The following is an 18814-nucleotide window of genomic DNA, read 5'->3' as shown; positions in this document are numbered from 1 at the left end:
ATGAAGGAGAAAAACCTACAACCAAGATTACTCTACCCAGCAAGGATCTCATTCAGATTTGATGGAGAAATTAAAACCTTTACAGACAAGCAAAAGCTGAGAGAGTTCAGCACCATGAAACCAGCTTTACAACAAATGCTAAAGGACCTTCTCTAGGCAAGAAACACAGAGAAGGAAAAGAGCTACGATAACTAACCCAAAACAATTAAGAAACTGGGAATAGGAACATACCTATCGATAATTACCTTAAATGTAAATGGGTTAAATGCTCCCACCAAAAGACAAAGACTGGCTGAATGGATACAAAAACAAGACCCATATATATGCTGTCTACAAGAGACCCACTTCAGACCTAGAGACACATACAGACTGAAAGTGAGGGGATGGAACAAGATATTCCATGCAAATGGAAACCAACAGATAGCTGGAGTAGCAATTCTCATATCAGACAAAATAGACTTTAAAATAAACACTATTAGAAGAGACAAAGAAGGACACTACATAATGATCAAGGGATTGATCCAACAAGAAGATATAACAATTGTAAATATTTATGCACCCAACATAGGAGCACCTCAATACATAAGGCAAATACTCACAGCCAAAAAAGGGGAAATCGACAATAACACATTCATATTAGGGGAATTTAACACCCCACTTTCACCCATGAACAGATCATCCAAAATGAAAATAAATAAGGAAACACAAGCTTTAAATGATACATTACACAAGATGGACTTAATTGATATTTATAGGACATTCCATCCAAAAAACAGTAGAATACACATTTTTCTCAAGTGCTCATGGAACATTCTCCAGGATAGATCATATCTTGGGTCACAAATCAAGCCTTGGTAAATTTAAGAAAATTGAAATTGTATCAAGTATCTTTTCCAACCACAATGCTATGAGACTAGATATCAATTACAGGAAAAGATCTGTAAAAAATACACACATGGAGGCTAAACAATACACTACTTAATAACGAAGTGATCACTGAAGAAATCAAAGAGAAAATTAAAAAATACCTAGAAACAAATGACAATGGAGACACGATGACCCAAAACCTATGGGATGCAGCAAAAGCAGTTCTAAGAGGGAATTTTATAGCAATACAATCCTGCCTTAAGAAACAGGAAACATCTCGAATAAACAACCTAATCTTGCACCTAAAGCAATTAGAGAAAGAAGAACAAAAAAACCCCAAAGTTAGCAGAAGGAAATAAATCATAAAGATCAGATCAGAAATCAAAGAAAAAAGAAATGAAGGAAACAATAGCAAAGATCAATAAAACTAAAAGCTGGTTCTTTGAGAAGGTAAACAAAATAGATAAACCACTAGCCAGACTCATCAAGAAAAAAAGGGAGAAGACTCAAATCAATAGAATTAGAAATGAAAAAGGAGAAGTAAAAACTGACACTGCAGAAATACAAAAGATCATGAGAGATTACTACAAGCAACTCTATGCCAATAAAATGGACAACCTGGAAGAAATGGACAAATTCTTAGAAAAGCACAACCTGCCAAGACTGAATCAGGAAGAAATAGAAAATATGAACAGACCAATCACAAGCACTGAAATTGAAACTGTGATTAAAAATCTTCCAACAAAGAAAAGCCCAGGACCAGATGGCTTCACAGGCGAATTCTATCAAACATTTAGAGAAGAGCTAATACCTATCCTTCTCAAACTCTTCCAAAATATAGCAGAGGGAGGAACACTCCCAAACTCATTCTACGAGGCCACCATCACCCTGATACCAAAACCAAACAAGGATGTCACAAAGAAAGAAAACTACAGGCCAATATCACTGATGAACATAGATACAGAAATCCTCAACAAAATACTAGCAAAGAGAATCCAACAGCACATTAAAAAGGATCATACACTATGATCAAGTGGGGTTTATTTCAGGAACACAAGGATTCTTCAATATACTCAAATCAATCAAGGTGATACACCATATTAACAAACTGAAGGAGAAAAACCATATGATCATCTCAACAGATGCAGAGAAAGCTTTTGACAAAATTCAACACCCATTTATGATAAAAACCCTGCAGAAAGCAGGCACAGAGGGAACTTCCCTCAACATAATAAAGGCCATATATGACAAACCCACAGCCAACATCGTCCTCAATGGTGAAAAACTGAAAGCATTTCTTCTAAGATCAGGAACAAGACAAGGATGTCCACTCTCACCACTATTATTCAACACAGCTAGCATTTTCTCCTAGGACTCCAACATAATGCAAAGGAAAGGAAGTTTCCCATGTAGCAGAAAGGGACAGAAGTGATGGAGCAGAGAGGTACGGGGTTTGCAGCAGTTCCCTCGGAGGAGGAGTCCTATGCCTGCTCTATGGGTCACATATGCCCACCTCTAAGTCTTTCCAACCAAGAGCCTCCCTAGAAGATGAATAAACCACAGCAAAGACACGGCAGAGGTAGTTAGCTGCCTCTCAGTATCCATGCTTCTCTTCATCCTTAGAAACAACCCTGCTAGCTAAAACGCTCCAAGCCAAGCCTTTCTTGCTACCCACGACTATGCCCGGGGTCAGTGTGAAAACACCTCCCCAGTCTTCTCTGTACAAAGAGAAACTGTGTTCAGCTGTAAGCCTGAGATCAAGAGACTTAAATTCAAAGAATGAGAGAACCAGCAATGAAAGAGAAGCAGCGTGTTGCCTGGGACTTCTGGGTAGACTCTTTCAAATACAAGGGGCATACGTCCTTTCCCCTTCCTCTTTTCCTGAAATACAGATGAGATGGCTTGAGCGTCTGGAGCTATCCTGGACAATGAGGTGACTCCGAGGATGGGACTCACACACTAGGATTGAGCAATAAATACGACACTGGATCTCAGATGACCCTGGACTCAGGGCATCCACCTAGACTGCCTAATTCAGGTCTTCTTTCAGGTGAGAGAAAGTACTCTTGTGTGTTTCGGCCACTGTTTTTTAGCCCTGTGTTACTTGCAGCAAAAGGAAATTCCTGGCTGATACAGGATGAGGCCATTATTTTGTGTACAAGGCAATATAAATTTCAGAATTTTAGGTTGTAGAAGTTCATTTGTATATTTTTTTACGGGCTTGGGGTGGAGCCAGATTGAAGAGGAACCTACCTGAACTAATACATTGCCTCACATGTCAATTTCTTTCCAACAACTGCTCTCAGGAGAGCCCGCTACAGGTGCCTGCAGCCACCCTGGTTGACTGCCCAGGGTCAGTGTGAAAACACCTCGCAGTCGTCTCTGTATAAAGAGAATCTTCGCTCAGTTGGCTTGAGCCTGAGATCAAGAGACTTAAATTCAAAGAATGAGAGAACTTAGAAGACACACCATGATTTTCAGAAATAGAAAAGGCCCATCACCTTCTCTGCAGTACAGTGCTTTGCCAAAAGGCTGTGGAATGCACTTGAGGCCAGTAACAAATTGATGAACACATGGTATTTTGTTTATTTTACTTCCATTTAAACCACTTCTTCAAAGTGAGGCTTCCTAAAGCCAGCTGATCACTGCCTTAATTGAAGCAAAGAGGCACCCTTTCCTCTAGTGCCTAAGGAAGTTCTAAATGGAAACATGAATAAACAAGCAAATGAATAAATGATCAAACTAATTAAGGCACTCGAGGATGGGGAAGGAGAGAGAGCTGGAGGGAGGCTTACGCCCGGCAGCGGAGGGAGGACAGCTGGGGAGCTCACCTTCTGGAAGGTCCTTCAGAGGAGACTCAGTGCTGTGGCCTCCCATGAGGCCCTTCGGAATGCAGCGATCAAGCTAGGGAGGGCCAGGGAGGGCCAGAAAAAAATGTCAGCCTCAGGCACCTCTCTTAGGAACCCCATTTCCTCCTAGAAGCACCAAGCTGAGTGCATTTTAGTCATTTGGAATCCTAGCACAAGTGCCCGTCCTGTACCTGCCAGGTGGCAAGGTGGGGACCACAACTCTCCAACGGCTGAGCGCTGTAACTTCAGGAGCCCCGAGAAGGGGCGGCCAACTCTGAAACTACTTTCTCCGCCTGGCTGATGACTCAGACCACAGCTTCCCTCCTCAGCAGGACTGCCAGATTTAGCAAATAAAAATACAGGACTCCCAGGCCCATTTGAATTTCAGATAAACAAATCATCTGTTTCAGTGAAGTGTGTCCCAAGGTTTACATGGGACAGAGTGATGCTTAAAAAAAACGATCTGAAATTCAACTTGAACTGGGTGTCCTGTATTCTGTCTGCCAACCCTACCTTTAGGGCTTCAACTCCACAAGGATCTTTCACCAGGCAGAAACGAAAACTCGTCTATGGCCTGGACTCCTCAGCACCTCCCTCTTGGTGTGATGGGCATGGTTCCCTTACACACATTTCAAGAAGCTCCCCCTGTGTGATGAGCCCCAAGCAGAAAAACCCAAGCTATGGGAGTATTTCTAAGCAGAACTACTTGAACATCCAAAGACCATAAACCTCGAAGCCTATCAGTCATCCCCTCCTCAGCGTGAATAAGTCCATCAGATTCTCAGGGGGAAGTTTTCCTAGAAGGGAAGGGGGGACAGGAAGTCACACTGGGAAGGGGGAGAGAAAAGGAGGAAAGTAGGGTGGGCAGGGGGTGTCCCCAGGCGAGGAAAGCTAAGTCAAAATGTTCAAGAGAAACGTCACCGCTGGCTGGGGACCAAACCCTGTTGCCTGGCAACATAAGAGGCCTACCCGTGTTGACAAAACTGGTAGCAAAAATACATCCCATACTCTGATTTTCTTCAACTGAGAAATCAGTCACCCTGCTGCTCCCTCTAGGGAATGCCAGTGGTTTACAGGAGGGGGAGGGAAGGGCGATCCATGTGGAAGCAGCAATCTCACTGATTTTATTGATAATAGACGGAAGGGGGGATGGAGGCGGGGGAGGGAAGAAAGAAAAGACGAAGAGAAACATCCAAGGAGCCTCATGGTTTCAGATTCGGGACAGAACTCCACATCCTGCTTCCCCTCCTGTGGTGACAAACCACATCTGTCAGCTTCAAGCAGCACTTATGGGAATCAGCCAGGCCTCAGCAAAAGGCCATTGAAAGGAAAAGGGGACTGTCCCTGAGAAGCCCCCAACAGACCAGGCATCGGCGGGGGGCGCGGGGGCAGCACCCCCAGCATCATACTGCCCCGCTGAGACCCTGCTGGCCACTAGCCCCATTCCTGGCTTCCTGCTGCCCACCAGGCAGGAAGGGTCAAATGCAGGTGGTCCTCGCACCACAGAAGAGAAAACCTCAGATCTGCCACACTTCTTCTACAGTCATGGGAGCGTGGAGGATGCTGGAAGCACAGCCAGCCCAGCAGGAGGGGCAATGGCTCCAAAGGGGGTTGGGTCCTTCTGGAAGCCTCGAGACCTGCTCTATGTCGGGAGCCTTCACCCTGGGTCAGAGGCTGCCCCTCGTCTCCCCACTGACCCCATCTTGACGCAAGATTCTAGGCCTCCCAATGTGGCTGCTTCTTCCCTGGAATCTCCAGCCAAGACTGCAAGGCAGGGCGGTCCTGCGGGCCAAGGTGGGTTAATAGCACATCCCCCTCCTGCCGTAAATCACCAGGGACTCTGCTTCGGGACAGGTGCCCCCGTCACCCAGCGGCCTGCCCTCAGCCCGGGTGCATGGGTGATGCAGTTCCCAGGAACCGGCCTGTGGCCGCCCAGTGGGAATGTGACCAGGATCACAGGGACGGACGTCACTGACCCGGCCCTCCTCACACGGACAGCTGCCACCCAGGCAGGCACAGGCTCAGCAGAAACAAAAGTGACCGGGAAAGAGGGAGGCAGGACGAAAGTGCACTCAGGTCCCAGGAGGGGAAGAAGTTTCAAGGGGCCACCAATGACTTCGCAAGAGCCTCCCAGGTGCCCCAGGGCAGCAGAGGCAGGGAAATAACTGCAGATGAGCCCAGCATCTCCCCTTAGCCCTACGAGTCGAGTATTTCTCTTACCTGTTCCCATAAGATGTGTCAGGACGTGGTCAGGTTTTCAACAGTCCCCAAATACCGTCATAGTGCCAGCACCAGGCTGCAGGCAACAGCCAGAAGCAGGGAGACGGGGGTTCAAATCTTCGCTCCTCTCCACGGGGTCTGTGGTCTGGGCACGTTCCCTTACCTCCCAAAGCCTTAGTTACTGTCCCCTCCGTGTGACGGCAGTAATGATACCATCGCCTGGCCACCTTCCGTCAGGCCCCAGTGGGTTCATGTCTATAAGGGACCCACCCCTGCAGGCCCAGGCACCCCACAGATCCAAGTAAATGAGGGCCATGGGAGCCCCTTGAATAACCTTTCTCTAAGCCTCAGTTTCCTCCTCTGCAGCAGGTTTTTTAAAAGTACTGCCCTTCTTCCCTGGTGGCGCAGTGGTTGAGAGTCCGCCTGCCAATACAGGGGATGCAGGTTCGTGCCCCGGTCCGGGAAGATCCCACGTGCCGCGGAGCGGCTGGGCCCGTGAGCCATGGCCGCTGAGCCTGCGCGACCGGAGCCTGTGCTCCGCAACGGGAGAGGCCACAGCAGTGAGAGGCCGCGTACCGCATAAAAAAAAAATATTGCCCTGGTGCTTGGGAAAGTGCCTGGTGTACAAAGAGCGTTACAACAACCCTCCTTCCCCTCCATCCTTGACCTCTGATGGCTCTGTCCACATCCTGTCTTCCCGGAAACAGTCACGTCTGTGCTGTCCACGCCCAGAGCCCCCCTGCAACGTGCCTGCATCACTGTGAGGCTCCCACTCGGGCACCAGGTGCTGCTAGAACTTTCAGGGGAGGAGAAGCTCACCACCTTCTCCCAGGGCTACACCCGACTGCGCTTCAGCTGCCTGCTGCCTCTTCGGGTCACAGCCTTGGAGTTCTCATGACTCACTCTTGGCAGCCGGTTAACCACTGAATCCGATCCAGCCCCCTCCACGTCCTCCCAGATCAGATCACAGCACGGGAAAGGCGCATGTGAAGGCCCGAGTGATGGTCTCTGGGCTGCGAGGCTCGTTTCCTCATCTGTATTATGGGGACACGTGGTGCCTGAGACACCGCTGGACCTCCTTGCGGAGCTGCCACCAGTACGGACCCGACATGTGGCATCAGTGCCCCATCAGTTTCTCCAACACAACCTGAGCCCACACGCAAGAGCCACCGCGGCTACTCTACCCAGGCAGGAGGCTAGGCTGAGGCTGCACCCTCCCTCATCGGGCCATGCGGTTCCCTCCCTGCCTGGTCCTTCAGCTGCCCGAGGCCCCACCACACAGCCCTGGAGCTGACGGACTCAGGCCAGGTCCCGTCCACGCCGGCTCCACCCTCAGATTGCGGCTCCTCTGTCCTTTACCCAGACTGTCTCATACTCAGGGGCCCAGGTGTGTTTCCAAAGCTTTACACACATGCGCACACACCCCGTGACCTCACTCCACCGGCCTCCTCCACACACTGTCTACACCTGTGCCATCTATACCTGTTCTCTAACAGATGTTCCTCCCCACCGGGCTCTCCACTTCTTGAGTACGGTGATCCTCATTATTCAATGGATTCCATATTTGTGAATTTGCCTACCCGCTATGATTTATTTGTAACCCCAAAATCAGCATTTACTGCACTTTTGGAGCCATTCACGGACCAGCCCAGAGAAGCAAAAAAAATGTGAGTCTTGATGTGCACGATGCCAGCTGAGGCCAAGCAGAGAGGACCCCCTGCCTTCTGTTCCGGCTGTCAGGTTGCAAACACCCATCCTTCTCACGGTCTACTGAGTGCCATGTTTTTCACATTTTTGCGCTTTTCATCGGTGGTTCCTCTCTAAGGTGGCCCCCAAGCCTAGTGCTGAGTGCCATCTGGGGTCTTCCCTAAGCACAGGACAGCTGTGACGTGCCTTACAGAGAAAATACGTGTTTTAGATGAGCCACTTCCAGGCGTGAGTCATCATGCCGTTGGCCATGCGTTCACTGTTAATGAATCAACAATACAGTACATTCAGAAAAAGGAAGAGGAAATGTGCAGATCCGTACAAGACGCCGCTCCAGTAAGCGCTAACGTCAAGTCTGTAGGGCAAGATGAAGCCATGGAAACGCAGCTAAATGTGTGGCAACAATGCCTGAGAGGTCACGACAGAAGCACAATACGGTGTGGGGCTGAAAGCCAGAGAAATTTTTGGTTCCCTCACGCAGGGGCAGGGAAATGTTCATCCCTTCTGGGCTAGTGTTTCATTGTAAAGAAACATTGTATAGAATTAGTAAGACATACAGATTAAAGAAGGTGCCTTTAAAGAGAAACATACATAAAACAAAATTGTGTTTGATGAAATTGTGACCAGAGGCTCTCAGGAACAATCCTGTTTCCCTGGGAGCAATGCTTCACTCCATTTCTCAAATGAAGGGGGAAAAACCACACACACACACACACACACACACACACACACACACAGACACACACACACACACACACACACAGACACACACACACGAATCCAGATCAGTAACAAAGATTCTACTTTTGCCCAAAACATTCCATCCCACACAACTTTTATAAGACTGCCAAGAGGGGACTGTCAGCTCTACGGGACACAGTCTTTCTTCTGTTCTTGACAAGTGGCTAAAATAGTGCATGACACTTAGTAGGAACACTGTAAATATCTGTCGAATGAAAGAAAATAATGAATTAGAAGAAAAAAATTCATGGACAAGTAGAGAATAACCTGTATTGACATACACTTGCATTTTTGTCCCATCTCTGCAAAGTCCCAGGCTTCCTGTTCTCCACTTAGGGAAGGTCTTCTGTAAACAAAATCAACGTCCAGATTTCCCAACAACAGAAGACTATGATAGTGATTAACATAAGAATTCAGGGGATTATCTGACATATTTGACTTACTCCTTTCATTGGAAACATGACTTCCCTTCCATTCAAGGTCCCCGCCACTCATCCGTTTGGGCTTGGAGGGCTTTCCATCAGTCGCAAGGTAAGTCAGCTATCCCCTCATCATCATTTTCGATCCTCTGCCACGTTTTATCTTCACAAGCAACTTGGTATGTACCCACCCTGCCTGGGGCCACCCTTCTGTCTCTACATCTTCCATATCCCCTCCCAGCCAGCAGAGGACTGTTTCTTCTTCCACCCACAGGGTATCTTTTTGCGGTGGCGGTGGTGTATTTGTTTTGTTTTTTAACATAGCAGATCCACCTTGGAGATATAATATTTGATAGAAAAATACATCTGGAATAATAACTTAACATTCATTTTCTTTCATCCAAATGCTTTATATGAACTAACTTAATCACTGTGGTAAACTGCAAAAATGGCAGTAATACTTTGCAGGTATTTTTGCAGGTGGAGTTTATTTTTTCCCTACCTCTTGCTTTTGGACGAGCCATGTGACTTACTCAGACCAGCAGGACATTAACAAATGTGATGCAAGCAGAGGCTTGGAAAGGGCTTGCCGTTTCTGTTCCTAGAATCCCAGCACCATATGAAGAAGCCCACACTAGCTTGTTGGATGAGATGCACGTGGTCCAGCCACCCGACACCTCAGCTGACAACAAGTCAACCGCCTGACAGATAAAGCCATCCCAGGTCAGCCAGCGCCCCAGCCAACCCACCACCTGACTGCACATTCATGAGATCAGCCAAAACCTAAGTTCAGAAAACTTGCCCAGCAAAATCATGAGCTAAATAAATGTATTAAGCCACTGAGTTTGGTTTGTTTCACAGCAACAACTAACTGATACACAATTCCATTTTAGAGATGAAGAAATTAAAGCACAAACATTAAGTAACCTGCAGAGGTCCCATAGCTATTAAATGGTAAAATGGGATTAAAAGCCAGGCAGTCTGGCTCAGAGGCCAAGCTTTGCCAGTGGTCCTACAGTTAAGTCAGCTAAGTTTCAAACATTTCCCCAACCACTTACTTCCCCCAAAGGAGGTTAAAGCACATGGACTTACCTGGTCCCATAAACACAAAACGGGCAACCGTCAGCACTGAATAACCCTCACTATTTTGCATTTATGCTGCCCTTCAGGGTTCCAAAGTCTCCGGACACATTCCAATCATTTCAAAATCCGAAGGTCCGGGCTTCCCTGGTGGCACAGTGGTTGAGAGTCCGCCTGCCGATGCAGGGGACACGGGTTCGTGCCCCGGTCCGGGAAGATCCCACATGCCGCGGAGCGGCTGGGCCCGTGAGCCATGGCCGCTGGGCCTGCGCGACCGGAGCCTGTGCTCCGCAACGGGAGAGGCCACAACAGTGAGAGGCCCGCGTACCGCAAAAAAAAAAAAAAAAAAAAAAAAAAAATCCGAAGGTCCACCGATGGATGAACGAATAACAAAATGTGGTCTACACATACAGTGGAACATTATTCAGCCTTAAAAAGGAATGAAATTCCAACACAGGCTACAACATGGATGAACCTTGAAGACATTATGCTAAGTGACAAAAGCCAGTCACAAAAGGACAAACTCTGCACAACTCCACTTACATGGGGTACTTAGAGGAGTCAAATTCAGAGACAGAAAGTAGGACAGTGGTTGCCAAAGGCTGGGGGAAGGGAGGAGTGGGGAGTAATTATTTAATAAGTACAGGGTTGCAGTTGGGAAAATGATAAAGTTCTGAAGGCGGATGGTGGTGAGGGTTACACGGCAATGTGAATGTACTTAATGCTACTGAATCGTGTACTTAAAAACAGTTAAAACGGTAAATCCTATGCTACATACAGTTTACCACCATTTTTTAAAAAGGTAAAAAAATCACAAGGGTTGGAACAGGCAGTGATAAAATGACAGGCCCGGGGCCACTGTTGGACTAGTTAGAACACAGGGAGCAGAGAAAGCAAGAAACTGTCTTCCATTCAAGTTTGCTGAGTCACACAGGCTCCACGCCCACCCACCCCCCTTCAGAATGTCCCCCGCCACACACTGAAGGCCAGATGGGCTGGCAGATATGTCAAAGCCACCTTAAAAACAAGCTCTGGCTCACGGACAAAACCCTCAAATAAATCAAAGCCAGTTTCCTGCCCCCACCTGGCCCAGGAAAAAAAACAAGTGCTCTGCCCACTCTTGGCGGAATGTGGATTGGGTTTTCAAGATCACAGAACTGGATCTGACTCCTGGTAGGAAAATGAGTTGACATCAGGAACAATAAAGTCAGTGCAAATTTCTGATGATCAGACACAATTCCTACTGGCCCAACAATCACAAGCCTTTGTAAACGCTTTATGGAAAACCAAGCTGTAGAAGTCTTTTTCTTTGAAGTCTCCGCTGTTCGCTGAGACTCTGGATGGATGGACAGGAGCTTTCCAGACATTATAAAACCATCACTACAGTATTACCGCTTCTTTTTTTTTTTTTAAAGGAGGTATACATCAAATATTAACAGAAGGTATGGGGACTTATTTTCTTCTTTTTGTCTATTTTCTGAATTTTCTACAATCTTTTTTTTAGTGAAACCAAAATCTAAGATCATACAGGGATTCCATCATCAAACATTAGCTCATTTAAGTCCTAAGGACACCTCAGGACTCTCACGGTCTCAGGACTCTCATGTTTCACTGTTTTCAGATCACTGTTTCCACAGAGACGAGGATGCTGAGGCTCTGAGAACGCAGACACACTTGGAGGAGACGCACTTGGAGGAGACGCTTTGAAGCCATCTCTCAGAGACCATCCCTGCTACACACAGTCAGAGGTGTTTGTATATACAGAAAGGAAGGGGTGGGGGTAAGACCAGAGGAAGAAAACAGGAAGCCCCACTTGGCAGCCCCCTTCACCACCAGGAAGGTCAGAGACAGACTCAGCCTCCTGGCCAAGCCCAGACGGCCCACCGTCCGCAGAGATAAAAAGTGACATCCTCACCCGGCCTCAGCCTGTGAGCGCCCTTCCAGTTCCTCGGCCAGAGACCAACAAGGTCCCTTGGGGCTAAGGGGTAGGGGTCACGCTGAGCCTTTTCTACCCTTCTTCCTGCCCACCTGCGAAAGGCAGGAGTTTAAGGGGGGGTTTGCAGGCATAATGCCAGGCAGGATTCCCTCAACATTCATCCTGGGCTCTGCCAGCTGACAGGGAGTCACTCAGCCCCAGAGTCTGTATCACCTGATGAGGCCTGATGACTCAGTGACTTGACCACGGGACTCAGTAACTGCCCGGTAATTGTCCTCACTGGCCAAGAGATGAGAGGAAGGCGCAAAGCCACACTTCACTGCTGCCCAGCAGTGGGACCCTCCCAACGTAGCTCCCTCCTACCTCTTTTTCCATCAAAGACGATTGGGGTGAGGAACAAAAAGGGAGTGGTGTGAAATCTATTCCAGGTGTGTCACAGCCAACTGGAGACCCACCCACCAAATGAGATTTGAACAAACCCAACCCAGATGAAGCTGGATTTGCCAGTCATGCTCCTATCCCTCTGCAGGGAAGAAGTTGCGAGTAAAGCGGCAATGGAGAGGGAAAGCTCGGGATGCCAACGGAAGGCCGGGAGGAACATCTGGTCAACCTCGTCATTCACTCATTGGTTCATTTGTTTGTTTCCTCAAGACGTGAACACCTTCTGTATGCTGGCAATGACCCAAACAGACCAAATTCCCTGTCTGGGAATTTGTGGAGTTTCACTACTATAAACAAGTAAACAATAACAGGTCGGGGGTGAGAACTGCTATGAAGAAAAAGCCAATCAAGGAATGAGGGCTGGGGTGGCAGAGATGGTGGGCTGGCAGTTGTCATTTAAATGTTAGCCCAGGAAGGCCTTGTTGATAAAGTGACATCTGAGCAGAAAGCTGAAGGAGATGGAGTGGACCGTGCAAACCCTATGGTTAAGACAACAAGAAACAGGGGGAGCAGCAGGTTCAAAGACTCTGAGGTAGGAGCATATATGACATCCGTTCAGCCAGAGGAGGGTAAGGCCCATCAGCTGGGGCTGGTGGCTAAACGGCCAACCTCCAGAGGCCCCTGAACACAAAGGTCCCTTTCCCAGCTCTGCTCCAAAATCTGAGCTCAGGGGACCCAGTGGGGAAACTCCCGTGGGGAAGCCACTGTGGAGGCTCCAAGGGGATGCTTTCACAGACCACTATGACATCACCCGACGGCATGGGGACATGGATGTTCTTATACAGATATTTGTGTCCTCAAAGGGACCATAAATCCAAGTGTTGAAGACTTTCAGAAGAGGAGGTTTCATGACCTCCTCAGCACTGACCCAATGTTTACATTCAATTATCAGAAATTTCTCCTCAAACCTAACCAGAAGCCTTCTCACTGCAAGGTCAAGACCACTACCACCCTGGGCTATGGTGGGTGAGACACATCGCCAACGTGGGGCACTTTGGAGGGAGGATGCCTTAGGGTTGGGGAGCTTCTGGGGACTGGTGAGCACCTTCTGGAGAAGGGCTCCTTCTCTCTAGAAAGCTGCAGCCTGGGTGGGGCCCCAGAGGGAGGCGGAGAGAAGGACGGCTGCTCAGGCTTGTTGCAGGCCAACAAGTCATGGGCACTTGGATGTTGTACAGTCCAGGGCAGCAGGACAGGGAAGGAAGGGTTTCGGGCAGCTGGTCTGTCTAGGAACAAAGGCCACATTATCTGGAAGGTTCCAACCAGAAAGCTCAGTTCAGCATTCAGAGTGCAAAACCCAAATACGTAGCTAGAATCTCGGCAGAACCACCAAAGCGTCAAGGGGATGAGAAATCTGAGGGGTGCGCGGAGCGGGGCAAGGAAGAGGAATGCCCGAGTCCTGGCCCCTTATCCTCGATGGCTCCCGTCTTAACACATTCCTGGGGCTTCGCTTGCCAAGGGCTCGCTTTCCCATCGCCTCCCCCACCCCCGCCCCAGCCCAACAGCACACTGCGCACACACAGTGGGGGCCTGCCGTGGTACCTGCACTCACTGAGCATCCGCTTACAGGAAGAGACCCTGGGAGGCGACAGCATCTTCTGTCACATAACACACAGCAGGGACAGGAACTCAACCGGGACCAGCTCCTCAAGAGTCACCTGAGCAGGAAGCCCCAGTGTGGGCCAAGGAGTGTGAGAGCCCCCAGCCCAGGGCCTGGCACACAGCAGGTACCACCATGTGTTGGGAGCTCTTTTCCTTCCCATTCACAGGGCCTGCATCTCAGGCTGGGAAGTCCTCACATCGGTGACGATCCAAGGAAGACACTCTGAAACCAGCAGCCCCGGCAGTTGCCTGACCACAGCCCCTCTGCCGCCCCTTTTCTGGTCTTGGTTCCTCTGTTGCCTATTTGGGCTCTCAGGACAAAGAACCAATGTTCCAAGAGAAGCAGATGGCTAATTTCTCCCAAACCAGGGAGGAGAATACGAGGGAGGGAGTGTTCCTCCTGCTGTCCGACAGGCAGTCATCAGGGAGGGCAGAGGACAAGCCCGATGTTCTAAGCACAGCCTCTGGTCCGGCCGCCTGGGAGGTGGACCTGGGTACCAGTTCCAGCAGTAAGGCAGCACCCACTGGTAGGGGCAACCAAATGCCAGCACGCTCACCCTACTAATAGTACCAAGAGCGGGAGTGAAAGCAACCTGTGGGGGGGAGGAAAACAAGGGGCTGACTCCAAACGCACCTGTGGACAAAGCCACAGCTCTCCTGTGCCCCTGAGCTTCAGCAGGAGGCCCACGAGTCAGAGATGCGCCCATGGCGCGGGGTGGGGTGATGGGCAGAGCAGGAGAGCTTACCTGCCTCGCCACCCTCCGTGCCTCCCAGTAGGGCTTCGAGTCTTCCACAGCTTTGCCAATTTTCTTCACCAGCTCATCCAGTTTCACCGTTGCCTCAACAAGAACAGAGCGGAACTTCTGACGAATGTCCTGCAGACAGGAAATTGAGGACACAGTTCAGGCTTAAGAAGGAACGTGCGGAAATCTGCTTTACTTAACCGGAAGAACCCAGAAGGGCCTCCACTCGGCCTACAAGCCCCTGATTTCATGCCTTTACAAGACGGTGTCTAGAGCACCACCATCCAAGAGAAACTTCCACGATGCTGGAGTGTCCTATGAGCTGCACTGGTCAGTATGACAGCCACTGACCACACATGGCTACTGAACACTTGACACTGACTAGCAAGACTGACGAACTGAGTCTTTAACTTATTTCATTTTAAGTAACTATATTTAAATTTAAACAATGTGGCCAGTGACTACCTCATTGGACAATGCAGGTTAGACTGAAAGGCTCCATCCAGGGGAAGATGCCCAGTCCGGCCACGCCTGGCAGCTTCACTCCCTAATGACGGCACCATTTGCTACACTCCCATGATGTCCCCACCCGTGTAACGTGGTCAACATTAAACAGCGGGTACACATTTCCCACATGCCAAACCCTGTGCTAGGCCTTGGGCTTGGTCCCTGCTTTCAGGGCACTTCCAGTCTGGTGAGTGAGGGAGGCATTTACAGCCCAACCCAGCGAGTCTGAGCCAGGATGGGACCAGTACAGGTGCCGTGGAACCCAGGGCAGAGAACCTCACCAGGCCAGGTCAGGCGGGCAGGGGGAGGGGGGCGAGGTTAGAGGGAGACTCGCAGGAAACTTCCAGGGGTTACTATCTGCACAGAAGCCTGAATCATGGATGGGCACCTGGGGAGGAGACAAAACACTGAGTCCAGAGCAGGTGGCAGACCAGTGCCCACCGGGTGGGGGGAGGGAGTAGTGTGGCGTTTTCCAGAGACTGAAGGAAGCTGGACGTCTGGAATGCAGAGAATGGCTAGAGATAAGGGCGGCCACCCCTCCCAGAGATGCCACGAGCAAGGTGGCCTGCATAAGAGTTTGGGAGAAAAGAACAGGCAGGTGGGCGGTGCCAGGGTTAACCACGTTGTGAAAGTCAGGAAACCAGATCCATGGATGCCACAAGGAGGAAAAAAAAATTAAAAAGACAACATTTAGTCCCAGGTCTAGGAGGACACGTTGGATGGTCGGTGAGGGCTTCAGAGACCCCACGTCCCTCCCCTCTACTCCTCTGCCCTCGGGCACTGGCCTGTCACAGCCATGCCTCAGGGTGTGTGCGGGCGTTTGAGAGCAGAAGTGGGTGCCCAGGGAAAGAGGAACAACACATGATCACCAGCCATGGGGCTGCCCCAAGAGCAGCCGGCCGCACTGCTGGTAAAACACGTGAGCTTCGCTGGCTACAAAGGGGCTGCCTCGCTATCTGAAAACTATTTCTAAACATAAAATTATATGGGCCTCTTGGGCCAACAGGATGGCTCATGGAGGTGAGGAAGGCCCCGATCACTTCTAATTTCCTTTCCCCCATCATCTCATACCCTGGGTTTTCTAGATGGGTTTGAAAGTGCCAGGGCTGCAGCATATGAAGACATGGCCTTTGTCTTGTATGGGAGCTTCTCAGCTCCTGAGTCCCATCCTACTTCTGACAGAGGCCTTGGTTGCTTCCCCCAGGCCTGTATCCTCCTCATTATCATAATTTTCTCTGCCTTCCCTCCTATCTGGCCAGGCTTGCAGTCACGTGCTACAGCTACAGCTGCCGAAGACGGAACAAGGCTAGGCTTGTCCTCCAGAGGACGCGCCACAGATGCATGCAGGCCGCCAGGGACAAGCAAAGCTCCACCGAGCTCCTGTTAGACTTGACTTCCTGTACGTGGGAGGTAACAGGTTGTCTAGAGCTCGGGATTTGTGTCAGAGAGATGGATCTAATCCTGGTTAAACCTCTTTCTGTGAGGCCCCCATCAGGTAACTTCCTTATGAATAATTTTTATTACCTATAAAATGGTGACTTTCCATCTCACAGGGAGGGCTGTTGGAAGGAATAAGAGAGAATGCAAACATAAAACACCTACTAGTTCCTGGGCACACGGCAGGTATTCAATAAATGCACACAATTTTTTTCCCCCGGCATAAAAAGAGACCCACGATCCTATTAAACACCACCAACGGGGTGGCTCTGAGGCAGGGGGAGCTGACGTGAGGGCGTGAGGGAATAACCTGCTACCGTGTGGGCAGAGGCTTGGCAGACGCACCTACACACATGGCTGAATCCTCCCACTCAGCACCCTGGTGGGCGAGGGGCCAGCACCACGTCCAGACCACAGGTGGGAACACCAGGGGCCAAATCAGTCAGCGTGTGACCCAGGGCAGGTCACGCCATCACTCTGCACCTCCTCCGGGAAATGAGAATTGTGCCCCAAACCAGTGGCCTATGGGCCCACAGGCTTAGGGCCTTCAGCCGCTACGCTGTGTACTAAATGTCAGGAAAAATCGTATATTTTTTTAAATGCGGATGCTCACATTTCTCGTAAAAAAAAAAAAAAAATTTTTTTTTAAATCGGATGATCTGGCCAAACTGGGCCCCCATTCCTACTTGGCAACCACTGGCTAGAAGTAAAGGAGAAGACACCCCTTGGAGACTGTCCTTTCTAGTCCCCACGTCCTGTGCCTGAACCACACCCAGCCTGCTTCACTCACTGAGCTCCCCTGCCAGGCCCTCAGAGACTTCTGATTTGCCCAGAGCTATTCTGGGCACCAGTGCCTATAAGCCACCTGCCTGCATGAGGCGGGTACAGGGAACAGATGGACAGTTTCCCTTGGGGCAGACACTTACAGATGCTTTCATTCCATCAGCATATGCAATCACTAACAACCTTACCAGGTTGTTACCTTACCTTATGGTTGTTCCTTTTTTTTCTTAATTGAAGTATAGTTGATTTTCAATGTTGTGTTAGTTTCAGGTGTACAGCTCAGGTGCACAGCACAGTGATTCAGCTATACATGTATATCTATTCTTTTTCAGATTCTTTTCCATCATAGGTTATTACAAAACCTTGAGTATAGTCCCCTGTGGGTGCTATGGTTGTTATCCACATTTTACAAAGAGGGAAACTGAGGCACAGAGCAACTAGGTAGCTTGCCGAAGGTCGCAAAGCTGGGAAAACAGCACAGCCAAGATTTAAACTCAAGCGGTAAATAAATAAGCACCGTGCAGTGTGATAAGTACTAAGACCTCAGTCTACACACTGCAGTGAACACACAACCAGGAAGGACACACCCAGAGAAAGCACCATTCCAGCCAGGCCTTGGATGGAGGAGCATTTCACCAGACAGAGAAGGGGGCATCGAAGGACCAGCAAAGCAAAGGGTGGCAGGTGGGAGGGCTGGTAGGACGGAGGAAGGAAAGGCACGTGGGCCACACTGAGACCTTTGAACTCTATCCCACACGCAATGGGAGACAGGGTGGGTTTCTCGTGTGAGTCTCAATTTACTTGCCACATGCCTGTCGTCAGCAATGCTTGAAGAATTCTCTACCACAAAAAACAAAAGTTCGCATCGTTCCCTGGACGGCATGTCTGTGAATAGATCTTTCCTAGCTGTAACAGTGTAAACGTCGAACACTGACTACAACGCGGTCCTGCTGGGAGGGACGGGGTTGGTGGAGGACACAGGAGGAAGGAGACTAAAGCCTCATCTTCCATAGGGGGTGTCCGCAGATAAGAACTAAAACTAGGGCTTCCCTGGTGGCGCAGTGGTTGAGAGTCCGCCTGCTGATGCAGGGGACATGGGTTTGTGCCCCGGTCCGGGAAGATCCCACATGCCACAGAGCAGCTGGGCCCGTGAGCCATGGCCGCTGAGCCTGCATGTCCGGAGACTGTGCTCCGCAACGGGAGAGGCCGCAACACTGAGAGGCCCGCGTACCGCAAAAAAAAAAAAAAAAAAAGAACTAAAACTAAAAAGTCAAGAAGTAGCCACACAAAGCCTACTGTTTAGAGTCACAGAAGTAACAGAATCCAACAGCACATTAAAAGGGTCAGACACCACGATCAAGTGGGGTTTATCCCAGGAATGCAAGGATTCTTCAATATACGCGAATCAATCCATGGGATACACCATATTAACAATCTGAAGGATAAAACATACGATCATCTCAGTAGATACAGAAAAAGCTTTTG

General features: G+C 49.4%; 1 protein-coding gene across 1 annotated transcript in view; it reads right to left on the bottom strand.

The window, feature by feature from the left end:
* Positions 1–18814, bottom strand: part of SH3BP5 (SH3 domain binding protein 5) — a 77485-nt gene that overhangs the window by 34769 nt on the left and 23902 nt on the right. The window contains exon 3 of the mRNA XM_060149587.1: positions 14606–14734. Within this exon, the coding sequence (XP_060005570.1) occupies positions 14606–14734 (129 nt within the window). The remainder of the gene's footprint in view (positions 1–14605; positions 14735–18814) is intronic.

The sequence above is a fragment of the Lagenorhynchus albirostris genome, chromosome 5, assembly GCF_949774975.1.
Source record: "Lagenorhynchus albirostris chromosome 5, mLagAlb1.1, whole genome shotgun sequence".
Lineage (NCBI taxonomy): Eukaryota > Metazoa > Chordata > Mammalia > Artiodactyla > Delphinidae > Lagenorhynchus > Lagenorhynchus albirostris.
The sequence above is the reverse complement of the archived record's forward strand: the minus strand, read 5'-3'. Positions and strand labels throughout refer to the sequence as shown.